The sequence below is a fragment of the Pseudochaenichthys georgianus genome, chromosome 4 (genome assembly GCF_902827115.2).
Source record: "Pseudochaenichthys georgianus chromosome 4, fPseGeo1.2, whole genome shotgun sequence".
In the NCBI taxonomy this organism is placed as follows: Eukaryota; Metazoa; Chordata; class Actinopteri; order Perciformes; family Channichthyidae; genus Pseudochaenichthys; species Pseudochaenichthys georgianus.
In genome coordinates, this window is record NC_047506.1 from 4,327,528 (window position 1) to 4,344,293 (window position 16,766).

Sequence of the window (16,766 nt, forward strand, 5' to 3'; positions counted from 1 at the left end):
TCGGACCCGTTGTGTAGTCGTAGCAGGTAATGCCACTTGAAGAAAAAATTATTCAAAATAGTCATCCACGTATAAGTAATAAGTCTGTATATTTAAGACTGGGCAAGTGGATGTTTGCCTCAACAAAAGGAAAAGAAAGGAAATTCAATTAATGGTGGGATAAGGTACACCCGCTATGAGGCAGAGGGGGGAGCCCACGTACCCCTATCGAAGCATTTAGCTCCCCCATGGTCACCTGTTTGGCGCGCTCCATGGCCTGGACCACCTGTTGTTGATGCTGTGGGACAAACCAAAAGGTCAGTAAAGGCAGGTGGGTTCAGAATCAAATTAAAATGTGTTCTTTGTGCTCTGTCACACAGGAGAGAGAATGGGCTGAATACTGTACACAGTGTGTGTGTGTGTGTGTGTGTGTGTGTGTGTGTGTGTGTGTGTGTGTGTGTGTGTGTGTGTGTGTGTGTGTGTGTGTGTGTGTGTGTGTGTGTGTGTGTGTGTGTGTGTGGTCTAGCATTACTATACTTGTGGGGACCTAAATCTGTTTACATAGTCACGTGTGGGGACTCGCTTCCCTTATGGGGACAAATTGGAGGTCCCCATGAGGGGGATCATTAATTTTAGGGTGAAGACTTGGTTAGGATTAGGGTTAGGATTAGGATTAGGCATGTGTTGGTTAAGGTTAGGATAAGTCTCCAGGAAATGCATGTAAGTCAATGTAATGTCCCCTGAAGTGATGTATACATGCCATGGTGTGTGTGTGTGTGTGTGTGTGTGTGTGTGTGTGTGTGTGTGTGTGTGTGTGTGTGTGTGTGTGTGTGTGTGTGTGTGTGTGTGTGTGTGTGTGTGTGTGTGTGTGTGTGTGTGTGTGTGTGTGTGTGTCACCTCCTGTGACAGGAATGGGATGAGCTGAGCACAGATCACGTTCAACCGCTTGGCAATCTCCGTCTGAAAGAAACAAGAAGAAGATACTGTTGCTTTGATGAATAAACACACACACATCCGCAAAGCCCAGATTGAGCTTGAACAAAAGGAGACACACACTCCTAAAGGTTAACCACACACACACACACACACACACACACACACACACACACACACACACACACACACACACACAGCGTGGCCTGTTTCTCCCAGGGCCGGTGTGGTAAATATTTCAGCTGCTTACATTTGGTCCATGCAAATGGAAACTCTGCCAGGGAGTTTGGCTAAAATATTCATGGACAGCATCTGCTGCGGCCTCAGCCAGCCCACACAGTGTGTGTGTGTGTGTGTGTGTGTGTGTGTGTTAGAAGATTCATCATCTTTCCTCTGTGTGTGCACGTGTGTGTGTGTGTGTGTGTGTGTGTGTGTGTGTGTGTGTGTGTGTGTGTGTGTGTGTGTGTGTTACTCATGTGTCCCTGCATGTCGGTTCGTCTGTGTGTGCGGTTGCATTTTGCATGCTTGAGTGTGTGTGTGTTTCCTGCTGGGGGTCAGTGATTCTTGCTGTGTGTGTCTGTCTCGATCTGCTCTACTACACAGCCAACAGCACCCCCCCTCCCTCCCTACTCCTCATCTCTTTCCATCTTTCTTTTCATCAAACTCCATGTATCGCTCTTTCCATCCATTCCTCGTTCCATTTCTCTTCCCCAGTGTTCGTGCAGTTATCGGTGTTACAGGCGATGTCATGTGACGTCGAGCAGACACACGTTTAGCGGCAGGCCCAACGAGGCTGTGAAGAACCGTAATGATATGCATGCAGAGATCATGACAAGATCATTACGGCCGCAGGCTGTTTCCTACTTGACAGCTAGACTCTGCTGTGTGTGCGCGTGTGTGTGTGTGCGTATACAAATATACACAAACACACACTCCCCATCCCATTCTCTCTCGTAAGTGATTTATTGATGCCGAACTGAACTTCCACCCCCGCCTTTTTTTTTCTCCCTCCACCCTCCATTTTTCAGCCAGGCAGCATGCTCCCCTCCCCCACTCCCTCCTTCCTCTGAATCCATCACCCCCCACCCCAAGGGAGACACAATGATTTCTTGTTAGAGAACTCCAACTACTAAATGACATCTTCAGGAGCGTGAGGAGGGGTGGGGTAGGGAGAGAGAGAGAGAGAGAGAGAACATGCGCAATTGAGGGAGAGAGGATAAAGAGGGGGAAATTAAAAGAGGAGGCGGAGGAAGAAGAGGAGGAGGAAGAAAAGGGCAGATTGGGTTGAGAAAATGACAGACAATGAGGATGTGGGAGGGAGAGGAGAAATAAGACGGAGAAAGAAGAAACAGAAGGAAGGCGGGGGAGGGAGAATCGAGATTTGGGGGGGGAGAAGCGGCGCGACAAAAGCGATAGAGATGGTGAAATGAACGGAGTGAGAGAAAGAAAGAAAGAGTAGACGGCAGGAAAGCCAGTGACCTGATTTAAAGTGAAATTCAGCATGGACTGTGTGTCTGTGAGGAGGCGGAGGTGAGGAGGGAGAGCAGCGGAACACATACAGAGAGAAAGAGAAACCAACGGGGAGGAAAGAGACGGACGGGCGAAGAAATGGAGATTAAGAGAAAGCAGCATTTAAAAGGACAAAGTGAGATGCTAACTGACGGGAGAGGGTAGAGACGGAAGGGATGGACGGTTACTCTTCATTACGAGCTACTGTACACAATGTTTTAACGTATAGCACACTATACATTGTTATATGTTCGGTAGATTGGTATATTATAGAGTATTCTAGTGTATTCTGTATATTTTATAGTGTTAGGAACTCCTCTGGATATATGCATGTTCTACTATATACCCTTTTTTTTGTTTATCTTTTAGTCTCTTTTTAAGAAATGTTCTGGGGCTTGTAGATTGACTGTCAAAATGCTGCTGTCACAAAACTATTTCCAAACTTGGGATATATAAATCATCTATCTGGATGGATGGGGGGGGGGAGGGGCACCAAGGCAGTAACAGACAGGGATTTATGACGAGTGGCATTTTTAGAGGCTTGAGGAGGGGCAGAGTCTTCTCATCCGTCTCTCTGTGGATCCTGTTAACGCCTCCGCAGCGTGACAGCCCTCCGTCAGAAGGAGGACTGACATCGCCGCGGTAGAGAGACACGGCGGAACAGACAGACTAACTTTCCTGAAAATGATTAGTTACTTTGAGTATTGGGTGAAAAGAAAGAAGGCAGGTATAACAATCCAAGAGAATAATGCAACGTTTAAAGAAGAGTGTGAGGCAGGAGGGTACGAGAGACACCAGAAGCGAACTCACCTGTTTGTGCATTTCGATGTTAAGGCCGTAGGACATCTCGTAATACTGAAACACAGGAGAACATCAGTTCATATGCATGACATTAAAACATTAAAATCACACAGTGTCACGTGTGGAGTACATAAAGGAGGAGGTTTCATTATTCTTATAATATACATATCCACTTGGGATCATGATTATATTATTTTTGAAATACTGAATGAGGAATGCAGACATTGTGTGAATAGAACATGGCAATATGATTAATTATTAACTCAAACTCGATACATACTGTGCATAAAACATGAGTAATGACATCTCCTGCAAACAGTCTTTTAAAGGGCCCGTTATGCTCATCGTCAGGTTTCAAAACCGTCTCTTTTTAGTGTCTCTACTGGGACATGTCTCCACGCTTTAATGTTCAAAGACCTCTTTATTTTCTCATACTGCCTGAGCTGCAGCACCTATTTTCACCCTCTGTGTGAAACCAGAGCCCCGTCTGCTCTGATTGGTTAGCTGGCCGGCTCTGTTGTTATAGGCTAATCTGTAAGCAGTTGCCCAATCACGTGCAATGTGTAGGAGCACGAGCCAATAGAAACGTCAGTGTTACATAGTAATGTCACTATGTTACAGAAGTAAACAAAAGAGTTGAGGTTTTTCAGGCAGACGGTGTTTCTCAATGTCGAGGAGGCTTCCTTGGTAGCACATGTACCTCCGAGGCAGTTGCTTCAGAAGCGAGGCAAGAATCCTTCCTAGCCTCGGAAAACGAAGAATGGTGCAACAGGCTAACAGGCGTGCGTCATATGCGAGGCCCCGCCTTAAATGGAGCGCGATTTCCGCCAAAGATTTGGAAATTGGTCCGTGCGCAAAGCATTGTGGGGATTTTAAGACCGCGGAGTCTACACATGTGCAGCCTCGAAATTTCCCGCGACGAAGGACGCCGGCCTCGGTAAAATTCCAAGTATCCTGGACATTGGAACAGTCCTTCGGCGGGACTCGATGACGTATCCTTGAAATAGTGGCTCTGGGTGTTTCTCAATGTCGAGGAAAGCTGCTCCAGAGTGTGTGGGAGGGAACTTTGGGATTCTAGCCTTTGCAGACCATTAACATGCAGAACAACGTATACAACACAATACAGAAAATTGAAAACCACAAAAAGCATAAAAGAGCCTCTTTAAATCAAATCGAAATCTTATAACTTAAGTCATGACACCACTTGGAGACGACTCCCAAAAAGAGATCACATCAATTCATCTGCTAGAAGCAATTTGTGCAACTGATGTACTGAGGCGATTCAGTTTGATTTTATCTGCACAATGATAAGATGCTGAAGTGATACAAATGATAACATAGAACACAGGAAAGTCTGTTATTATTATTATTGGAAACAAAGCCCATGAAAAGCCTCAAACCAACACTGAATGAATCCTACAGTCCACATGCTGGAGAAAACACTCCACACACCAAGATGGATTCTTTTGGCTAAAGGTCATCAATACAATATGTATTCCCATTGTTTAGGTAAAGTTATCCAAAAACTGCGGTACCCATGACCTGCTTTTAAAGTGCCGACAGAGCGGGGAAGTTAAAAACGGTTGAATGATGGACAACAATGTTCTTAGTTTTGATGGGATTTGTAAAAAAAAACAAAAAAGGTTCAGGTTGTGTTGTAAAAAGATTGTGAGCCTTTTCCCTTAAAAAGAAAAACAATTACAAATGCTCTTTCTTGACTAGGATGAGAGGTTTCTTTGTAAAAACCTTAATTTAGGAGTGATGTTATATTTACGGGGTATTTCAGCCATTGTTTTTCACAAATACATTCCAGGGTGAGCCCTTAAAGCTCTTTCCTGCTCCTAGCTTCAGACGATGCCAGCGCTCGCACTCTGAAGTGCAAACGTGTCCCTAAAAGCACATGCCCCTAATTTCACCTTGACTCCGCTAAAAGTCAATGGCACTTAAATGACCCGGAGGCGCTTTTCGGAAGCCAGACACCCGAAGTGAGGCAGGGAAATTGTCGGCGGGCAGAAGAAGGTGACAGACTATTGCAATAATCATGTCTAATGAGAGTTATTTGACCCTGGCTTTTACCCGAAGGTACAAAGAGCTGTGGGGGCAGCAGGAGATGAATGCCACATAGAGAGGGAAAGATCGATCTCTCTTTCTCTCTCTCTCCCTCCCTCTCTCTCTCCCTTCAGAGAGGGACGAGGAAAGGAGAGCATTTTAAAGTCAGATGCCTCGAAAAGTGACAGGCTGACATTTGCTTGGCTGGTTGTGGAGAGAGGAGATTGGCAGTCAGGCAGCCAGAGCCGGCTGGCAGGATGTGAGAGGAGATGGCAGAGGTCCTCTCTCTCCAGACATCTTTCCTGGCAGTTGGCACGCTCATATGTGTGTGTGTGTGCGTGTGTGTGTGTGTGTGTGTGTGTGTGTGTGTGTGTGTGTGTGTGTGTGTGTGTTTGTAGCACAAGCCCGCAACTGTGTAGGAGTGTGTATCTATGTGCTTTGTGTGCATGTTTCCCCTACGAGTGTGTGTGTGTGTGTTCACTCCTCTCTCTGTGTCGCCATAAAAGACGCCTTTCCTGGCAGCTGGCGTCTCTGCTTGGCAGTCGGTGTGCCAAGTTTCGCCTGTTGCTTAGCAACATCCAAACTCATCCTAACCCAAATCATCAGCCAGGAGAGGAGACCTGGCCCAAGCTCGATGCCAGCTACCCCCCCCTCATTTCCCCATCACTAAAACTTCAATCCCCCCACAAGGCCTCGCTGTGTGCCAAGATTTCCGATTCTTCCTTGGCAGCGAGGGTTCTGGGCGGCCCACAGTCAGTCAGCTGAAGCTGTGTGTGGCTCTGATCACAGGTAACATCAAGGCTGGAGGTTTGCAAAACAAAGAAACTGTTTCAGCCCGTCCTTCATCCAGACACACTGCTGATCATGTGTTCTTTACTATAACGCAGCCACACATATCCACACAGCCCTGCCTCTGAGCGGCCGACTGCAGAGGAAGCACATTGTTATAATTCACTTCTTAAATCAGTGTTTTGCTCGATTTAAAGTTTAACTTCTATAGCTGTCCACGTTGAGATGCAAAAGCTTCCGACTTTAGAGGAACGTCTGCAATGAGTGGGCAAATTAAACCGCAGTGTCACGCCGTGTGATCCCACTGACCTCAGAGCAGTGTGGGAGGGATGACTGACAACCAATGACACGGCAGAGAAACTGTGAGCAAATCTCAGTGGGGCTGCAAAGACAAATCTCACTGTGAATTACTTAATCATTGTCTTTGTCCTCTTAAACCTATAAAATCCTAAAATAAAAATCGCCGGAGAAGATACACTCATTTATTGTTTAGTAAAACCAACAGCCTTTACACCGAAGGGGATTTTTTTTTATTGTGCAATAAATTCACACGTCGATACATTTCTCTGAACTGTTGTTTTCGTCATGATTTCTTCCTCACACCACCGCACCATGCAACACACATACTGCTCCACACACCTTTAAGAACAGCGTCTTCTGTGAAATGCTTTATTTGGATGTTTATAATGTCTCGTTTTACTTTTATTCCTCCCAAGTTTTGCCATGGATGGTGTGAACGAAGAACAAAGAGCAACAATTAGCAGGGGGCTGTGTGACGGTGTGGGAGTGTCACTTAAACGGCCCATTTGAGTGGCCCTTATTTGATTGACCCATTTGATTTAAATGGCCCATTGATCGCCGGTTACGTGATTGGCCACCGCAGCGTGACGCCAGGCTGCAAAGTTGATTCTCCCATTCATCTGAAAGCACTTACCTCATGGAAATGAAGGGAAGGACTGCATCTTTTCCCCGGGTTTGGTGTCACAGCAGCCTTACGAGTTTAATTCCCGATCCCTTATGCCCTGGCCATACGGTGACGAAACGGGTCGTATCCGCTTCCGCTACAGTTCTCTATCTTATAGACGGTTCGGCCACACGAGGCCGACAGGGAAATGCAGATAACGATAACGGCTCCCAAGGTGGGCAGATCTGCGGACGCAACGCTCTGGGGGGGGCAAACAGCTCTGTGATTACGCCCTATACGATCATTTCCTGATACCGAAAATACTGACGGGCTGTCAGGAGAGAGGGAGGTAGAGAGGCTCCGTGTATTATTATATAGATTCGTTATTCATTTGTTTTAAAGGGGAAAGGAAACACCAATTACAGTTATAATATTCCGGTAGTTTATTCATTTTACAATGGATATTGATCGTAATATTTATTGTATATGATATTACTCGCCAAAAGAAAATTAATTATCCGCCGGCCGGGTGGGGAATTCCGGGACCAGGCCGCCGCCATTAGGGGAGTCCCAAATGGTGACGTCACTGGCTGTGTTTTCGCTCCACCTGAAGTCAACACAACGTAGCAGATATGGCAGCGATGGAGGAATTTTGCAATGAGATCGACGTTTTGAACGATGAATTTGACTATTCGTCGGGAGATGACATTGATGTGGAAGCATCTACAGTTACCAGGCATCCCATGGCCTATGCTTATGAACCGATTCGGTCGAATAGAGTGGCATACGATCCGGAATACAAAAATTAAAAAAACACAATGCTAACAGTGAGCCTCTGAATTAGCCCCGAGCGAAAATGCTAACCTATTACTGCACCGATAGCTCCCTTATTACTTATCCTAGCCGCACATCCAACACATCGTTTATGATCGCAAGGAGACACAGAATCTAACGGTGCCCACCTCAACACTGAAAGATACAAACTCGCGAGGTTATCCACAAAAACGTACATCAAAACAAGTGGCGCTAGGTACTAACATACGCCAGGCTAACGGCTTACCTTCCTCATTGTCTGGTCTAAACTGGTCTTCAATGGCATTACAACGATAAAAACGATGATGTAGTTAATCCATAGGTTAATATCCAATGGGGCTGTGTCCCCTTTGAAATGTTCTGATAATCTATAAGCAATACAACTGCAATTCCGTTATCTGCTGTCCGCTCTGTGCTCCGTGCGCTCTGGGTCCTGCAATACCATCCATCAATAGCAATACTAGCCTTTTTAGGGCTGTTTTCGACAGATGAGCGTGTGTATGCCAGTTTAATTAGTTGAGCTATAGAACACCCCCAATTCTCTATTGTGCGTCATAATAATAGCTACCATTTAGTTTGGACGCGATTGCGTTAATTAATAAGGTCACACTGTGTCAGTAAATACATGTGTGAGCTAGTAATCTGGTAGTGCAAATCCAATGTTTTGTATTGAACCAGGCATCCAGACTGGACTTTGAGCAGCTTCTCATCCTTTAGTGGCAGCCTATGGAAATGTACTTCTTCCTTCTTTGTATAAAATCCATTTGTGCAGCCTGGGGCAATACAATAAACTCCTGACGACGACCGTTTTCTTGTAATGTAAACTACTGGTGCATTGCACGCCATGTTTTTTGTTATTGAGCTTTGGCCCAGGAAGCCGTACCCAATCAGTGACGTCACTGGAAAAGTCCCGGAGCAATGGAAGCGCCCATGGTCATTAGGCACGTATTTCAAAAAGTAAATTCGCGTATCTCGATCGTTTACATTGGAAATAGACTAGATAAATACATTTCCTAATGGTAATATTGTCGCATGGAAAGCAGTTTGAAAAGTGTTTCCATTTCCCTTTAAAGCTCAATAAATAACAAAAAAAAAACTTTGACCGGCACTTTTATAATTTTGACCAGAAGATTTCAACTTTAACGGACATGTTGAACGGCTGAAAAAAATTCTAACGGAAAGTCTGCCGCACGGTTCCCTCGTCCCTTGGAGGAGGCGGAGAGGTCGGTGTTTTTCATCTGCCGGTGGACTACCGGAGAGATTTACAGCAGGAGCACACGCTTGCCTCGGGGAGGGAGAAAAAGAGCCAGAGCCCTGCCTCTCCCCACCTCTGCTGCTAAATCCACCGCGGAGAATAAACAGAAGGGCAACCATGGCAACCATGCATGCTCGGGAAGTCTTCTTCGCTGCTTTTGGTGTATTTTGTGGCAGAAGTACAGCGCCACTTACAGGCCCGGCATATGTACTACAGCGTCTCCAGCGGGTCGAGCGGTCTCGTGTGGACGAACACGTTTCTGGTGCCGATTGCATGTGGAAGGAAGACTTTTTTGATATCAAATTCGGTTCGTTTCCGTTTCCGTGTGACTAGGACCTTAGACTGTATATAATGACGGCTGTTACCAAAAGTTCTCATCGATACACAGCTGTACACAGATGTGGACACACACAGACCTGAAGTATAGCATATCTCTGAAACACTAGCACCAGGATTGCACGCCCATGTAAGTGCTGTTTATTCTGCACTCCTATAATATATGTGCATGTGTGTGGTAGTGTGTGTGGTCTTGCATGTGGCTTTTAGTGGGTGTTTGGCAGCTGTTGGCAGATGAAAGGGATTCAGAGGACTTGGCACAGCACTCGTTGTGGAGAGACGTGGCCTGTGTGTGTGTGTGTGTGTGTGTGTGTGTGTGTGTGTGTGTGTGTGTGTGTGTGTGTGTGTGTGTGTGTGTGTGTGTGTGTCTCACCATAACGTAGTGCCTCTGGATCTCCGTCTTCTCTGTGGCCAGTTTCTCACATTCCATTTTCAAACTGCAAGAGAAGTAAAAAAAGACTATGAGTTTTCAGTTAGTATCATATCCCGAGTAAAATAATACACATTGCAATTAGCAACATGACAACAAATTACTCCCGCCTCTTAGTTTCACTCTGTGTCACCTCCCGCTCTCTCCTTCCCTCTCACACTCGGTGGGGGAGGAGGGAGCAGGGAGCAGGGTGCTGACAGCCCATTATCACCTCTGAGCAGAGCAGAAATAGACGAAGTCACGCTTGGAGTCTGAAAGCAAGCCAAGACTGCAGGCAGGCACATCCAAGCCGTCTCCCCTCCTCTCTCTCTCTTTCTCTCCTCCCTCTCTGTGGACAATTTTCAATCTATGTGCCCTCCACTCATCCTCATTTAGTCCCTTCCCCAATTACCAGTCTGTCTCTCTCTCTCTGTTCGTCTCCCCCTTCCTTCACCTTCCTCAGCACTCTGTCAACTTTCAAGTGGAATGGCCCGCTTTAAGTGGGTCAAAAGTGCCAGTTGGTCTGGATGTGAAATACATCTTTTGTCTCAGTTTGAACAATCACTTCCCTCCTCCTCTGTTCAGGACATGACCTGTGTCTGTTGCTCAGTCCGAGAGCAAGTCAGGCTACAGCGAGGCATGGCGTGGGGGGGAACACACACACACACACACACACACACACACACACACACACACACACACACACACACACACACACACACACACACACACACACACACACACACACACACACACAACACACACACACACACACACACACACACACCACACACACACACACACACACACACACACACACACACACACACACACACACACACACACACACACACACACACACACACACACACACACACACACACACACACACACACACACACACACACACACACACACACACACACACACACACACACACACACACACACACACACACACACACACACACACACACACACCTGAAGTGGTGGCAGCCAAACACTTCTCCCTAGAGTCCCAAATGTCAGTCTGTCCTCTATGTGTGCCTTTCCTTGCACCTAAAGCAGTCCCTGGTGTCCTCTAAACCTGGATAATGCCAGTGGAAGGATTTCCAAACACACACACACACTTCCATTTCCAAATGTGCATCAGACCCAAGCTCAAAAACCTCGTTACCTCTGCGACTCACTCTCACCCTCCCCAGAAAGGTAGTATATTCTGGGCCTTCGGCAGTTTACTCCGACTTGTTTGCGGGCGACAGATAGATTGATGGAGGGGGGGGGGGGGAGAGCTATGGTGTGGTGGTACATTAGACGTGGTGGTGGGAGGGGGGGGGGGGTCGTTTGGCTGAAGAAAATTAGAATATGATTAATTCCGCAACATTACCCCCAGCCGCAACAGGTAATAACGGCCTCATCCGCTCCCTCTCTGCAGCGCCGCCACACACACACACACACACACACACACACACACAGACTCATTTATCATTGCCAGTCAGTTGAGGAGAAGAGGGACGAGGGAGAAGCACGGGGAGGAGTGGGAGAGAGGGCGGTAGAGGTGGTGTGAGAGTGTGGTAGTGAGGATTAAACCCCCCCACCACCCTATAGATTTTATTACAGTGGAATTGCCTCTCGGCAGAAGTCACTCACAGCTGGGCTCAGGACTAATGCGCGTGTGTGTGTGTGTGTGTGTGTGTGTGTGTGTGCTCATCACAACATACACTTGGGATGAGCTTGGTGTAGCAGAGCAAGGGCTAGACACAGGAACATGTGACACACACACACGACATGTGAAATTCTTGTGTTCCTGTGTGTTGCTGTGATTGACTGGATTACAAAAATTATATATAAACGTTCTTTAGCCCATTTTTTATTCTTTCGGATTTAAGTCGAGAAGAGCCTCTAAATCTCACATTTGAGAGTCTGGAACAAGAGTTGAGCTCATAGGACTTGATTGCACACGGTTTGAAAAGAAGGGATTCCAACTGGACTGGATGGACCCAGCAGGGGGTAAAGGCAGAGGGGCATCCAACTCAAGGTGCTGATTACTGTTAGGGTTTGTAATCGAGCACGATGAGCTCAACGCTTGGCATCGTCGAGCCAAGCGAATGTTGTTTTTGTAACAACTTCAACAATCAAAATTGTGATACAAGTTTGAGTCAAAAGTTGATATCAATCTCCCTCCCTCTCTCCACTAATTTCTCTTAACTCTCATCCATTTAATAAAGCATCAAAACCGCACAAAAATAGGAACTTAATCCATCTACTGATTGTATCCATTTGTCGACTTGTGATTGTGCGCAGAGCTGAAATAATAACAACCTATGGCTCTTGGATGCATAGTTTCTTAAATTATACAATAGAACCAGGCGACCGCATCTCTAGAGTTTACAGTCTTTGAAAATGACTGTTTGTGGTCTGAATGTTGACAGCATTCACAAAACCACAACGGCGCTCGACATTTACACAAACTGCAAATGAGCAGCCGCCAGCCACGCCATTAAATACCACTAAAGAGAAACCGGGGTAAAAATCAATGTCTTTACAAAATCAGTCCTCTATTTTTTTTTGGCATGGCAAAATAGCACTATGTACACACACACACACACACACACACACACACACACACACACACACACACACACACACACACACACACACACACACACACACACACACACACAAAGAGAGTGTGCAGGCACTTCTTGTGCTTATAGGAAAGACCCCAAGGTCGCACTCAGAAAGAAATAACCATTCCCCACAAAATGGACTTCAAGGAATGAAATTACTGTGTGTGTGTGTGTGTGTGTGTGTGTGTGTGTGTGTGTGTGTGTGTGTCATTATGTGTCTGTAGGAGCATAACATGGGTGGGGGGGGAGAAAATGAGGGAGAAAGGGGAGGAGAGCGGCAAGCAGGAAGTGGGTATCTCATGTCGAAATGATTGCCTGTAATAATTAGTCTTTGGCTCAGCACCATTTACTGAGAGAGGGAGGGAAGGACGGTTTGGAGGGTGGGGTGGAAGACAGCAACGCAGGAAAAAACAAGATTGAGTGAGCGGAAAAAAGAAGATACGACTGTCTCTCTCTGTGCGTGTGTGTGTGTGTGCGTGCGTGCGTGTGTGCCACGGTGGGCTCGGTTCCTCCAATCTTTCACTGGCGGTGACAGGAGATAAGATGATCAGCCGAATGCGCTACAAATCTGCAGCCTGCCAGCCTTCAGACAGCTCTGGCAGTGCTGCAATGCAACTGAACACACACACCCCTTGAAGCATGGAAGCACGTGTGTGTGTGTGTGTGTGTGTGTGCGTGCGTGTACACACACACTAAACCAATACGTTAATACTGCAAGCATGTAGGCACGCAGAAACAAAATGCACACGTGAGCAGAGCACACACACAAACCTGCTAGATAGATAAACACACACACACACACACACACACACACTAACACTAACGAGAGCCCATGGACAGCGAAGCATCTAATTAAGTTCCTGCACTAGAAATGTGCCGACTGCCTGTTTCTGGTCTCCCATGTTTGGAAGCGGCCGCTGGGTAAAGTAGAAATGTCCACTCCTTCCTCTCGAGTGTGTGTTTACTAACAATGCTTTTACTCTCTCTATTCCCTCGTTGATTATTTTACTTAAGGATTTTTTTGTTTTCACAGAAATAGAATTCAAGAGGAAATTGGTTTCGAGGCCTGCAGAAATGATTGCAGCTGATAAAACATAGTATATGTATTCTGGGGCTGCAGAGAAGTTCCAGTATTCTACAGATTTAAGTCAAAAAGAAAAATCAAACGAAGTTCATTCAAAACATCGGGGTTTCAGATACGATCGTTGCCTCCAACGTTGCAAAGCATAACAGAATAGCAATATTAGTTCAAATAATTACAAATCTTTATTCTTTCTAAATTGTGCAACTCTACTTGGAGCCTGTCTTTATCGTGTCAAATACGCTTCACAGCTGAGATAAAAAAAAACACACACACACACACGGGAGTATTTAGCTCGGCAGCCTCCAGGTATGCGACTGTTCACTTTACATCACATTAACTATTGATCAGCCTCTCCTCTGCTCCACTGGAAAAACCTTCAGCCGTCTCTACTCTCTGCAAACACACACACACACACACACACACACACACACACACACACACACACACACACACACACACACACACACACCAGGGACCCACCCAACTCGCCTGTGTGCTCTTTCATCTCTCAAGGGTGTGTGCTAGAGCAAATACACACCTCCACACACACCTACAGAAACACAAAACAAAGCTGATCTGGTGGCACAATAGCAGACCAACCGAACCCCTCTCTGCTGCCAGACTCCCTGTAAAGGCTGCTCTTTGATAAATGTCTGACACACACACACACACACACACACACACTGAATTAAAACAGGGAGAGGTTTTAGCACACAAACCAACCCACAAATAAAATGCAACACTAACGACGAACACTCAGCGCTCCCTAAAGCAAATATAATTTCATAGTTTGGTGATTGAGCGACTGACAGGCAGTTAAACTCCGCACATACCCGTTTGATTTAATGATATGTACACACACTCTTTCTGGAGATGTATTTAATTCAGATCAATTTGACTTCTCCAGACCTTTGTTTGGTACATGCAGCTAAGCGCTAGTTAACAGGTCTTCTCATTAGGGCTGTTGATGTTGAAAGTGTTAACGCCTCGTCTAAAAAGATAATTGAATAATTTTAAAGCTGATGGAAAACAGTCAGAAATGCTCTTCGCAGCTTGCTAATGTTCACAGTCATGTTTTAATTATGGCTGCAACTAACAAGCATGTTTGTCATAGATAAATCTGCCAATTATTTTCTTGAGTAATCGTTATTGGGTGTTTACATTTCAGAAATTAGTCAAAAATGTCCAAGCCAAGTCCAACGTGATGTTCTAAATGTCTTGTTGTCTCAGTTCAAAAGAATATGATAAAGAGTAGAAAGCTGCATTTAATTAATTATTTGCATGAAGTTATTTGCATGAAGGATGACTTTAAACCGGCCAATATTTGACCAATTAATGACAAACTATTAACGTTTATTTTTTGTCAAATGACTTTTCTACTTGCTGACATTTCAGGACTTTTGTTCATGAGATTTACCTGGAGATACATCCTGCCAATTTCAGACGTCTCATTATTGCAGCAACATTTTGAAGTTGAAATGGTGACAGACAAATATTTTAAATATGACTGACACACGCACACACTCAGAATGTGTAGTATTTGGGCGGAGATGAGTGGAGGCGCTTATAAGTGATGCGTGTTAGCGGCAAGTGGAGAGGCCATCTTCCTCTACAGACCACACACACACAAAAAAACAACCCGTGTGTGTTTATAGATAGAAAGAGAATTACAGTAATGAGAGCTATGTGTCAGCAGCTCCTCCCATCTCCCCTCAGTCTGCTGATTACAGCCCGTTAGATAGTTCACACACACACACACACACACACACACACACAACGCAGAGCAGCTGACCCACCTATGACCCTTTAATTAATCAACCCTTCTCTTTGTTTAGCTTCCTTAGTAATCTCTCATCCCTTCATACCAACCACACAGATGCCACCAAAACCAACACACATTTAGACTCGCACGCCGCCACCCACCCCTCCCTCCCTCCCCACCCCGCCCACGTGCACAGTTGCAGCTCATCAGCGCTAATCCCTTCCCTCCGTCTCTTTCCTGCCGTCTAATCCAACATCTATCAGAATCCAGCCACCTTCACTGCAGACAAAACACACAACTAAGCCCTGCTATTTCTAGACAACATCTATTTGTGTGTGTGGAGATAATTGGGAGGCCTGTACATGTGTAAGAGTGTGTTAAGCACATGCATCAGATTGGGAGTCTGCCTGAATGACTTGTGTGTGTTTGTGTCTGGCTCTGTGGGCGTTCGGGGCCACGTTTTCCCTGCAGAGAGAGAGAGAGAGAGAGAGAGAGAGAGAGAGAGGGTCCAATTACATGAAGGTGAAGCATGCAATCAAATTGTGAATCAAGTGGATCTGTGCTCAGACCCGTCTGCTGGAGGACTCAACACGGCCAGCGCTAATCCCACTGACCACTCGCTGTCTGGACCTCTTCAAAACGGACTATTTATGGGTTACTTTTGGGAAGCAAACAGGCTTCCAACAGCTTGTAGCAGTCGCACCACTTTGGATCGAGTCAAGTGGCTTTCAGTTCGCTGTGCTGTGTGCCATGTTAAAGCTGCTAGCTCCTGCTTTTACAACATAATGGTGGTTTTATGACCCGAGAGTAGCATATGGCTCAAGTGAAGTTGACGTGCATTACTGCGCTGCTTGGTGATTGACATGCACACAAACATCAAAAAGTCTCAGTAAAAGCTAAAGTAATATCATCATGACCATCCAGCTGCAAGGAGTCGAAGTGCATTTAAAATAGCATCAGCACAAGACCGGGCAATATAGTGATCATAGTATTTGTCAAATATTAGCATATACACTCAGATACCACATTATGAATAGGTAGTGGTACTAGGTCATATAAATAAAACAAATACAATAATGCCATTTTAACAGCACCACATAAAGCAGCTTTCAAAATGGGTCCCAGAGTAACGAACATATTAACCTTCATGAAGGTAGGCTCTATTGCAGGACCCGTTTTAATAAGGGAATTACTTGAAGTTAAGTGTACCTAGTAACTCAGCGCATTGAGAATATATGCAGTCACATAATAATACAATTGATGTCCGATGAAAATCCCCTGCTGTGCTTTACATTATACCAGTGGTTCTCAAACCTTTTCTGTCAGGCCCCCCCCTTTGGAGAAAAAAAAGTCGGGGGGGGGCCCCCCCAACAACATAAATAGTCAGGCTCAGTGGCGGCGCCAGAGATTTCTTTATTTCTTTTGGGGGTGCTGTGGGGTAGCTTGATGTTTCATAGAGGGTGCTCAAACATTTAGGGCTACCCTAATGTACCGGGCGCTACAGTGGAATGTTC

The 16,766-nt window shown here is 45.7% G+C and overlaps 1 protein-coding gene across 3 annotated transcripts in view; it reads right to left on the minus strand.

Annotated features, from left to right (window-relative positions):
* The window catches only part of tle2a (TLE family member 2, transcriptional corepressor a), a 49,611-nt gene that overhangs the window by 15,547 nt on the left and 17,298 nt on the right, over nucleotides 1-16,766 (minus strand). For 2 of the 3 annotated variants that reach the window (XM_034081374.2, XM_034081373.2), the window contains exons 3-6: nucleotides 9,742-9,805; nucleotides 3,232-3,276; nucleotides 877-939; nucleotides 203-277 (exon numbers count right to left, since the gene is read on the minus strand). In XM_034081374.2, coding sequence (XP_033937265.1) covers nucleotides 203-277; nucleotides 877-939; nucleotides 3,232-3,276; nucleotides 9,742-9,805 — 247 coding nt within the window. The remainder of the gene's footprint in view (nucleotides 1-202; nucleotides 278-876; nucleotides 940-3,231; nucleotides 3,277-9,741; nucleotides 9,806-16,766) is intronic. The other variant, XM_034081375.2, reaches the window with a different exon arrangement.